The 11,817-nt window shown below is 36.9% G+C and overlaps 1 protein-coding gene across 2 annotated transcripts; it reads right to left on the bottom strand.

The window, feature by feature from the left end:
• Positions 1 to 365: 365 nt before the first annotated feature.
• Positions 366 to 6,907, bottom strand: LOC102662400 (pentatricopeptide repeat-containing protein At1g32415, mitochondrial). Of its 2 annotated transcripts, none has more exons than XM_041015846.1 (6): positions 6,632 to 6,907; positions 4,181 to 6,549; positions 3,808 to 4,081; positions 2,029 to 2,135; positions 1,155 to 1,287; positions 366 to 766 (listed from the first exon to the last, which is right to left on the bottom strand). In XM_041015846.1, the coding sequence occupies exon 2, from the start codon at positions 6,540 to 6,542 to the stop codon at positions 4,518 to 4,520; it is 2,025 nt and encodes a 674-aa protein (XP_040871780.1). In that variant the 5' UTR covers positions 6,543 to 6,549; positions 6,632 to 6,907; the 3' UTR covers positions 366 to 766; positions 1,155 to 1,287; positions 2,029 to 2,135; positions 3,808 to 4,081; positions 4,181 to 4,517. The 2 variants fall into 2 exon arrangements, with proteins under 2 accessions (XP_040871780.1, XP_040871783.1); XM_041015849.1 differs by having other exon boundaries at positions 3,808 to 4,059.
• Between the last annotated feature and the right edge of the window lie 4,910 nt (positions 6,908 to 11,817).

Genomic DNA, 11,817 nt, shown 5'->3' with positions numbered 1-11,817 from the left:
GCAGTTCTGAACCATGTCAAAGAACTCTACTAAAAGCTCAAGTTGTTTCCTGACTTGGTGGACTTGGAAAATGCTTCATTCTCCTAAGTCCTAATCAGTGTTCTAAGAATGTTGCATAGATTTTAAAAATAAAATTCGTTGTCTCGTTAATTTTTAACTAATTCTCTTTGCAGATGTTAATTCTGATCTCAAGGTATTGATACTCATTTCGTTTATCTTGGTTTCCATACTGAGATGCATTGAAGCAATGACGACATTTCTCTCTGGTCTACCTTCTGAGTTATATTATTAATAATATGACGAGTCCAGTGGCTCAGTATCAACAAATGAATGCTACATGAAAAAAAAAAAAAAAACAAGTGATCTGTCAAGTCGTTTCAACATTGTTATTAAATTTGTATGATTAGAGATGTAAAAATGAAAAAATTACTTCAATACAATGGAATTGGGTGACATGCATAGTATGTACTGCCCTACTATGCCATCACTACTTATTCGTAGAAAAATAAAATCATAATAGTAATGCCATATTAATGAATTTGTTTTGCTGCTAAATTCTCTATTGGTTCACTTGCACCCCTAATCGTATGTTTCACCAGCCTTCCAGTCTCCGGGTATGTTATTAACAGGAACAACCCATGTTTCTTCTCCCTCTTCTTCATCACTAAACAACATCCTTAAAGACAAAGGGTCCACTCGGTGGAGAGGTAGTAGTCCACACTGCCCCATGGCTTCTATCTAGTAACTTGCACACAAAGTTTTGAGTCTGCACACAGTAAAGAAATTACTGTCATTAATTGCCATTGCTATGCACTGGCACTGTTTCCCAATGTTAAAGGGGTTGGTTATCTTCAATGCTTTCCCCCAACTAATAGTACTATAAATTTATAATTCAATTGAGATTTTGTACTTGTAATAAAAGAAAGGGATAGTTTCCAATGGTTTGGTAAAAAGCTGGGTGATTGATCTCTAGTGATTTCAATATAGCAAGCAATTGTTATTTAGTTGAAAATATAATTTAGTAAACGTTTTACCTACGTCCTTCCTACTAAAATTATCAGATTAAAAAATTGAGTTAATTCTGTCTAAAAATTTAACAAAATTGTAACTTAGTTATCACAAAACAAAGGAGTTAATTGGCAGATAGATACTACCTCACAGAGCTGCACAGCAGTTATGTCTCTCCTTCCTTGTTGATACCAAATGACAAAAGCCAAGTAATATGGGTTGTTGCTGCTCTCATCTATCTTGATTGTTATGTTTTTATCTGGGTAGCTGCATGCAACACTGGAGACAGATAGAAAGATAAAAGCCTCAGTTAAGTAAAAAAAAAGGCAAATATTGATGCAAAATGGGTTATATGATGATGAGAGTTTTTTTTATGTATATTCAAATCAATATCAACCACGCCAAGGGCTAATAGAGAAGCAGCTGCATCAGTGGTTTGAGCCATTCGGCTAAAGGCATGTTTGCCAAGAATGAAATCAGTGTTATCACTTGAAGCTTGGTCGGTTATAACTGCAGTCACACCAGTTTCTGAGCAATATACACTGTTGGTACACCTCACCTATTGATTATTGACCAAAGTCCATCGTATAACTTGAGATTAATAAATTAGTTTCAAACTTTAGATACTTTTCATGAGTGATGAGTAGTTACAGAGAGCTGTTTAAGAATTACTTGTGCGAACCAAATGGCAGAAATAATCCCATAATAATATAATATGGCATAATATGGGTCAAAAACATGGTGTGGTAAGAAAAAAAAATTGCCAATCATCTCTCCTTTTAACGAACACATTCCGGCGATGGCAGAATAATAATTATAAAGAGGAAACTTTTCCCAATATTTTCCAATGTGGGACTAAATGAGGGGGGTTCATTTTTTCTTTTGAAAATTAACTTGCATATAAGTTTACGGCTTATAACCACAATTTACGGCTAGCCATATACATAAATTTTATGGCATTAATTCTCTTCAAACGTAACGTAGCAATGGTAGCTAGCTTAATCAGCAGTTGGTACTCACCTGGTAACAGGCACCACAACCAACACCATTTCGATAAAGAGAAGATGCAGCTGATACATCTCCACCATTGACTGTAGCACCAAAGGAACCAAACCCACATGCACCAACTGCAATGAATTCAACAAGAACATGTCAGATAACAGTTTAAGTTTTTTTTTTTTTTTCAATATCGTCTTATCAGTTTAACTTATTGCCATCTGTTCCGCGTTCTTTAGAATTTGGATAATATGCTGCCCAAGAATGAATGAACAATCAGTGCATGAAGTATCTGCCAGAGTTTGCATGAAAATCAAGGTGATAGCAAGAAGAAGACAGAAAAGATAAAGCGCCATATGTGAAGAAGGGGAAAGCAAGAGATCAAGTGGAGATTAAGGACACTTAGGTGATGCATGGAACGAATCACATTTCTACTATTTATAGAGAACTTGGTCAATTTACCAACTTTGACAAGCATTACAAAAACAAGAAAAATTCACATTCTGAAATCTGAATGAGAAATGTAATTGTTTCTCAGCTACCCGTTTAATTAGAGTACAAGGCACATACTCGAGTACATGGTGTTGAAAATCACTTTGTGACCTTTCAAAACTGCAATATTTTCTTCTTCTTTTTTTTGTATGATCTATTAATATTTTTGGTTGACAAAATAGAAATGATATTTCCAGATAGGTGAAATCCTGGTATGGACTCAATTCCCCTAAGCAGACAAGCTTCTGGTGGCTTATTTTTAAATTTGAGAGAAAAATGCTTTAAGAAACTCTAATGCTACTCAAATGGCATTAACCAAAGCTAGAGTCAGGTTGAATGTGAGAGCCAGTTGACCTTTGAACACCTAACAGCTGCGTAAAACCAAAGACTCAATTGTTCTGAATGTGAGAATATATATGCAGTAATAGGAGAAAAGTTAGGCCCTTCTGCACTTTGATATAATAACCCTACATGTAGGCATCTTCTAGTGTTCCCACTTGGCCATGAAGCCATCACATAATGTTGAAATAAAAAGCATGAATAATATCAATCAAATTTAGGTAATTTGTTTCAAGGTACATATTATAGGGGGACACAATGCAAAAGAAGGAGCAGACTCCCTTCAGTTCCTTGGAAGGACAAGAAAACGAAATTGCTGAGGTTCCTCTCCATGTTTCCATATAGCACCTTGTAATTTACACGGTCATATCAAGGAAAAATCCATTAATTTTTCTGTTATGAATTGATTTTCATACACTGGGATAACAATTATTTTCTAATATATATACTTTTTAGTTTGTAGCACCCAAAAAAAATAATTCTAGTTATTCCCAGGGTAGGAAGAAAGCCTTCCTATAATATACACAAATATTTAAGCATCTCTCCGTTTAAAAAAGATGCATATATTGAGCGCACACAAAGATTGGTACGAGAAATTTCTTGATCCACATCGGCCATGACATGGAATCCACTTTGAGGCTTTGGACCAATGATCAATTTAAGATTATTATCATTATTATTTGGTCATGGATCAATTTAAGCAGCCAGAATAATTGTGTATTCTCAACTTGCATAGTGCATAGTTCAAGTTCTTATGGTTTGAGGTAACATAACATTCAACTCTGGCTCTGGTTTGGGGTAACCATGCAGAATTGCAGACTGATTAAATTGTTAGAAAGAAAATCTCAACTTATTTATTGGAATATTATTGGGATGCAGATATACACTTCATAATTTCATATTAGTATAGAAATGTCAAGCAGCATGCCTGCATGAACTTCACTTCTAACACAAGATTATCAGCAGACTCACCTTATCCCAGTGTCTTTAGAACCAAAGTTGTTTGAAAGAACCTTCTCTTTCTGCACATAATCAGCACCAACTCCATCATTCAGTACACCTCCATCTTCACTGCTGTTCCGAACCTCAATAATCAAAACATTCAACAATTTCCCTAAATCTTTAAGTTTCACTCCACCAACCCCATTAGCTCCATCCACGACCACTTTGTTGTTCACCCCATCAAACTTACATTTTTCAGCTGGGATCAAATCCACTAAGCACCTGATCCAATCACACAATGACCCTAAAAGGATGTGCTCAGTGATGATTTAAAAATCAACAAAAGAAAGGAACAACATGAAGCAATGTTCATCTACCACAAGAATATCAGGATTGGACTAACCTGAATGAGCTTGAAAGCTGTTCAAAGTAATCCTGCTCTGAAGCTTTCATACCCTTATCTCTTAAACACGTGGATGTAATTTGTTGTCTGAGAAGAAAATATGAACTGTCCCCCTCACCAATATCCAACTACATCCGGGTGCCTTCCTCACACCTTTCATCCTCATTTCTTTTCTTAAACTAGTATCCTCAATATGCCTATCATTTGCGGCATATATGTTACAAAGGGCCACATGACCTGGTGCATTTAAAGGTTCCAACTCAAACAGCCGTTTGGCCGCACGCCTAGCAACATCTGCATTTGTTTTACTAAACCCACATACTCCAATCAATGCTCCCTAAATGGCATGATTTGGTTCAACTGGTAGCCTCAAGACAAACTCCTCTGCTTCCTTCACCTTTCCTGCTCGGCCCAGAAGATTGATAATACTAACATAATGCTCCAAACCAGGTTGAATAGCATAAGCATTAACCATGGCAAGAAATAACTCCCACCCTTTATCAACAAGACCCACATGAGCACATGCTGTCAGGACACCAAGGAATGTAAGGCCATCTGGGTAAATTCCAAATTCAAGCATAGTTTCATACACTTTTAAAGCTTTGTTGGCCATCCCATGATCTGAAAGGCCCATGATCATGGTGTTCCAAGAAATTTTGTCCCGGTAAGTCATGTTAGAGAATATCCTATATGCATCATCTATCTCCCCGCATTTTGCATACATTGCAATTAGAGAGTTCTCAAGAATCAAATCATATACATACACTGTCTTCAACTGCATACCATGTAATTGCCGCCCCTGATCAAGATAAGCAACTGAACCCATGGCTCCAAATAGAACAGCATATGTAGAACTCATAGGAGAAACACCATGAGCCATCATCTCAACAAACAAGCAGAAGGCTTCAGCAATGAGCTCATTCTGCACATACCCATAAATCATCTCAGTCCACGCAATGGAATCCCTATCAGGCATGTCATTAAACAAATTCCAAGCCTTTAGTACTTGGCCGGCACTAAGATAGCCAGCAATCATGCAGGTGGATGCAACCTTGTTCCGAACAGGTACCATATCAAACAACTCTTGAGCGCTTTCCAGCTGACCAGCCTGAACATAACCATTTATCATGGAATTAAAACACTGATCATCACAATCTTTCAAATTACCTTCAAACACATTGTGTGCAGAGTCCATAAGACCAAACCCAGAGTACATCCTAACAAGACCTCTTCGCAACCTACCATCATAATCATCAATCCCCCAGCTGTTAACAATCAACTGAGCATGTAACTGCTTGCCAATGCAAGAAAAACCCAAACCACCACAAGCATAAACAAGAGAAACAAAGGTCTCACCATTGGGCTTTGCATCAGAAACTCTCAACATCTCAAGAAAAAGCAACAATGCCTCTTCATAAAAGCCATTCCAAGCAAAGCCACCAATCATAGCAGTCCAAGAAACAACATTTTTCTCCGGCATAGCCCGGAACAAACAATAAGCCCCCTCCAAATTTCCCTCACGGCAATAACCAGATATCATGCTAGTCCAAGTAACCACATTCCTAAACTCCATCTTCTCAAACAATTCTCTTGCCTCATCCATTCTCCCTCTCTCAACATACCCCGCGATCATAGCATTCCATGAAACCACATTCTTATAAGGAGTCTCCTCAAAAACAATCCTCGCTTCCTCTAAATCCCCATTCCTAACCAACGCCACCACCATCGCATTCCACGAAACAACATTTCTCTGAGGCATTTCATCAAACACCTTTTTCGCATCTTCGATCCTCCCGGCATCGGAGAACCCACCGAGCAGTGCAGTCCAAGACACGACGTTCCTCTCCGGCATGGTGTCGAAGAAGCGGGAAGCCTCGTCAAGCATGCCGGAGCGGAGGTACGCGGACAACATGGCGTTGTAAGAGACGAGGTTTCTGTGGGGCATTATGTCGAAGAGTGTGCGAGCTTCGGTCACGAAACCGTGGCGGGAGAAGTTGGAGAGTAGCGAGGTCCAGCGAACAACGCGCGAGTGGAGGTCACCTCCAGAGGAATTTTGGAGGAGGTTTCGCGCGTCGTCGTGCCACCCATTGGATAGGTAATGTAGAAGCAGAGACTCGTCGCATTCGGTTCTTTTCGGAAACGGAAATGGTGGTTTTCGGGGTCGGGAATGGTTGACGCGATAAACATTGTGAAATGAAGACTTCAAAATCCGCGGGAAGATTGACTGAAATTTAAAACCTTGCTCATGGCTGTTTAGCTGCTTGAGGCAAAGCATCTCCACTCGGTCTCGTGTCTCTCCCCAAAAGCACTTCGACTTGCCAGTCCCCATCCACCGAGATCCCTTCTTTCTCCACGAATTCATTTATCAACTGTACATAACCACATTCGCCAAACACGGTTTCAACAAAAAGGCTAGTGTGGGAAGAAATTGTTGGTGCTAAGCAAACTAACCAGGAGGAGGCGTTGGGGAGAAGGGGCGTTGGCGAGGGCGTCGGCGAAGGGTTCCCAATGCCGAGAGAGCATGCCGCCGCTTGGGTCAGCGATTTTGATTCCGTTATCGGAGACTTTGTTGTGTGAGGCGGTGATCATGAGGCCGATGACGGAGCGGGTCTTGAGCGATCTAAGGGCTGCAAGGATTCCCACTCTGTACACCGTCGAAAGGGGAAGTTGCCAACAACAAAGCAAGGCCAAGCATGGGTTTACTGTGGTGGCGAAAGGGGAACAAACCCCAACCCCAACCCGAAGCTATTATAAGTTAATAATTTTCATTTGTTGATTTAGTTTTAATTCTTATTAATTATTTTTTATTAGAGAAAATAAATTATGCATTCTAGTATAAATTATATGGTCATCTAAACACAATTTATTAAGTTTATTAATTATATAAAATAATTTAAATAATAATTTATGATTGATAAATTTATTATTTTTTAAAATAATTCAGAAGATAACTTATAATAATTGGATGACGATACAGACAATTTTAACAATGACAGTTTCTTCTAAGAATGGTGTCTCAAGGTAACTAAGTATTCATTATTTTTTCATTGCTATACCCAGAGGAATTTTTCAAATTTTCAAGGACATGGTGTTGTGTGTTTCCTTTACACGTTTGTGTGCGATGATTGCTAAAAGTTCCCTATTTTCTATGTCCTTGTGTGCTAATCGCATGTGTTTCAGAAACCTCGCTTGGAATTTGTTTGTTGAATCACTCATCATTCTGTCATGAGTAATTGTGATTGATAGTTATACTTTCCATATTCTTCATGTTTGTTATGTTGTGATAGCATTTCACATGACACATGGATCAATCCTTTCTTACGAATATAAATATTTGGTGAATGGATGGATCTGCGATTCACTTTTTTCTAGCTGAGATCAAGAAGGATTTTGCACCCAAAATTATATATCCTATTTGAGTTGCCTTTTCTTGTCTTGGAAATTAAAACAAGAGCCATTATTTGCGATTGTTCATAATTTTGAACCTCCGGAAAAACCTAAAAAAAAAATCAAGAAAAAAAGCATGAATGTTGGAGTCATATACATATACTATAGGTGGAAAGGGCCAATTACTATTAGCCAATCTTCTCCTATAATAGTAAGTTGTGTTAAGGTACTTCACTGCCCCAATTCCCTGCATGGTAGGTGCAAAAAGTCCATCGATGTTTGGATCTGACAAACTCTATTGGAAACATTAGAAGGGTAATCCCAGAGCAAGTTTGTCGGGTTGCACCCCTAATATCTAAATCCATTTTGTTGCACCCCTAATATCTGAATCCATTTTGTGACCCCTTGGTTTGCAATGAATTGGCCTCTTAAGCTATTCAAAGGAAAAGGTGGGTGTGTGGATGTTGGATACCCATCTCAGGTGAAGAGGTCATAGGTCATTACATTAACAAAAGTCCAAGTTGGTTGCTATGTCCTGGTCTGGGAGGTTTTGCAATGGGGTGATCTGGTCAGAGCTAGCCACGACAACAGTCATAACAGTAGTGGTGGTTTGCTAGAATACCAGTAGCCATCTTTGATGCGTATGATATTGTATCTAAGTTTTGTTCTCAAAGAAATATCCAAGAGCCAATAATCAATTACTGGGTTATGTATTGCATTGGTTTACATGCCTTGACTGTTACAGCTATGTGAATTAACTCTCAATGCCCAAACTAGGGAATAATGCATGTGTGTGATATGTCAAATTCTTTGTTATAATTCTCACATTACTGGCTTCTTGTTTAACTAGTCAGTCGTAGAGGGGCTGGCATACTTATAGATGAGATATGATTTGCATTGTTAGACATAAAAACTATTATGTCCTTCACGTTCACCCAATAGTTTATGATTTTGAAACAGTTAGCTTATGGCAAGGTATGAAATCCTCTATAATTACATCTTAGTCCAGAACTCGATCCTTGATATCTTCATTCTTCTAAATAGAAGTTAAATTTCAGGATATGGGAAGGTACTTCTGTGTATTATCTATGTTTTAAATAAAAAGGACTCTTGTGGGGACACTTTACTTAGACATATAAACCATTTATGTGCCTTACGCTATGGCTTATGCTTTTGGTATAGTTGGCTACTAGGTTCTTGGCATGCTTCGTGATAGAAATTTTAGCATATAGGCATATCCTACTTTATCATTCGCAGTACAGCTTGTACTTGTCACTCATTACTTTCTTGTTGTGTCAGCGGCCAGAGTTCTCTCACTAGTCTTGCTCCACTTGAAGTTGTGTTCTTTGCGCTCCACTATTATGCCTTCCGTGAAATGCTTCTAGAGGTAGTGTGTCTTTTCTTAGTAGAAAAGTTTTAACATAACATATTGAAAAATAAATATATTTTTTTGTTGCAATATTCCTTTTATAGTATTTATAAATCACCATAACTAGGAACATAATCAGTAGCTATTAAAAAACTAAAGTTTTTGTGGTTGTCAGATTGGTTTTAATGGAGTTGTTCTTATATCAGAGGAATTCTTTATTGAGATTGTTGTTAGCAAACACAATGATGATATAGCCTTGGTTCTCTTTCCTGGTGATCTAGAACGAGGTTTAAAGTTTGTGAATGATAAGGAAGCCATGTTCTGGAGGTAAACAATGCTTACTTTTGTCCTCTATTCCAAAGTCGAACGACACAAATGCAATGAAACCCCTCACCGAGGCCCCAGGGATGAACAACACCATGGAGGTTCCCCGTCCCCCGAACACCACCGTCTCGATTTTCGAGTTCAGCTCCGTCGTCGCCTCCAACGACCAGGTCACGCTCACCGGCTATTGCCTCGTCTTCAAAGACCTCAAGCCCTGCCACTAGGAGATTCTCCCCGCCATTCAGTCTAACGCCCCCCAGTTTCGCGTAGTCTTCTGATACCCAACTTTTTCTCTCATCCTTTGCCGCTTATGGAATGTACTTTTTGCTATAAAATATTCGAGTTTAAGGGAAATTCACAATTTTCTTATTGTTAATGTTATGTTTCTCTTTTCTTTTCGCCTGTTCAGTTTCTTACTCCCAATATAACATACTGTCACTGTTATATTGCGTTATGTTCCATTAATTCGTAGTAACTACTTCTCAGGTTGATGAATTATTATAAATCGTTCCTTCTCATTTGGGTTAGACATTTTTTTACCACAATCCCAATGGAGTTAGGATCCCAAAATACCTATCACTTGGGTCCAAACTACTTTGGAAATACACACAGAATAATAATACTATGTATGTATCGGTTTACTTGGGAGTGTTGTGTTAAGTTGCACCGTTTACCCAGTTCTGGCATAAGGATCTATGATACTACTAATAGTTTGGCTGTGTATAAAACAACCGATTCTACTTTTAAGGGAGAACAAATTGGATGGGTTAGTTGGAAAGAAAAGATTTATCGTGCCAAATGCCAAATGCTTTTGGCCTCAAAAACTCTAATTTTCCCGTTCATTCTCTAATTTTTGGTTTAGTAACCTACTGCTTATGTATTTGTTGAAAAGCCAAGTTGTGGAGGTTAACATAAAATAGAATAGAAGCTCTTGGCATTCATTTGATGCAATAGTGGATGTCTACATTTAGGGTCATCCTTCCATTTAGAGTATAGTTTCTCTTTTGTTGCGTTTGTCGTTTACTTCCGAATCCTTGAAAACAAAAAAATTAAGTAATACTACAATAAAGTGTAGTGTAGCTTTTTTATAGCTATCAATAAAGTTAATAAAATATGAAATACAAATAGAAAATGTTTATTTTTTCAGACCAATGATGTCCTTAGATTTTAGGGACGTCTAAAAGAATTTTATATACGAAACTTATTTATAAGTTACAAAGTTTGGTTAAGTTTATGAAGTACTAGCATGGTTGGTTAAGTTCCTTAAAAAAAAATGGTTTGTTAAATTTGGCACACAAATATTTGGCCAAAATGGAAGCAAAGCAAGAAGATGGATGTACGTCCTACTGGCAAATTGACCTAGATGGGTTAGTTTTACAAACTATTTTCCAAACTAGGTCTGTTTCAAAATAAATTTCAAGGGGGGTCTGTTTTAAACCCATTTCGCCATGCATGCTAGCGAAACGTGCATGGGAGCGACACGTGGCGGGTATTTCGCCATTGTCGTTTGCAATATATCATGAGCTATTTCGCCAGTCAAACTGGTGACACAGCATGAGGTCAGGGGCAGCAAGCTAGGCTCAGGTGGCAGGCGCATGTGCAGGGTTGCAAGTGGTTTCGCAGATGAGGCTGGTGAAACAGGGTCCAAAATAAATACTAAAAGTAACACAACATGTATAGAACGGTTAGAATAATACTAAATTTTATGTCTTCTTAAGCTTTTTTTTAAGGCATGCCTTCTTAACCCAAGACTTAGCAGACATGATAACAACAAAAATCAATTCGTACTATAAAAAAAATATACGGGAATTAAATCTTTTTTTTATACGGAAGTTAAGTTATAAAAATCATTAGTTTAACCTTAAATATGTTTTATTTCCTTAAATTTGGAGTAAGTTTAATTTTCATCATCCAAATTTAAAATTATTTTTTTTACTCCTTATAACTTGAAAAACAAAAAAACTTAAATCTCTATCCAAATTTGAATGAATATTAAAAAAAACGCTAGGATATTTGATTATAAGAATACAAAACCAAAAGGAGCTATCATGTAAAAAACTTGTTGCATGTTTATCAGGTAACCTAAGTTTCTAATGACATTTCAAGAGACTAAAACATAATTTTCTTAAATTTCAGAGATTAAAAAGATTAATTTTAAATTTGTGAAATTAAAATCAAATTTAATTACTTTAAATTTGATGAACTAAAAATATATTTAAATTTATCTAAATTATATAAAACTTGCCATAATTTTTAAAGGAGGTAATGAAGGGGAAACAAAAGCAATCTTAACAAATTTTTAAAATTAAACGTCTCTATTATATTTTTAAATCAATAAATAAATTAACTGTCTTTTTTCATATATATTTAGATCATGGGCCTTGTAATGGAAGCTTGTTTTTTATTTGCTCAATACAACAACAACATTATAATGAATTATTTTTAAATGGAACACCATAAATTGTTAAACACTATGCAATGTTTTATGAAAGTAATAATTGATTTTTATATTATTTGTAACTATATATTAAATAAGTTAATTTTATTTAAATATTTA

The sequence above is a fragment of the Glycine max genome, chromosome 1, assembly GCF_000004515.6.
Source record: "Glycine max cultivar Williams 82 chromosome 1, Glycine_max_v4.0, whole genome shotgun sequence".
Lineage (NCBI taxonomy): Eukaryota > Viridiplantae > Streptophyta > Magnoliopsida > Fabales > Fabaceae > Glycine > Glycine max.
Note: the sequence above shows the minus strand (reverse complement) of the source record. Positions and strands in the feature narration are given on the sequence as shown.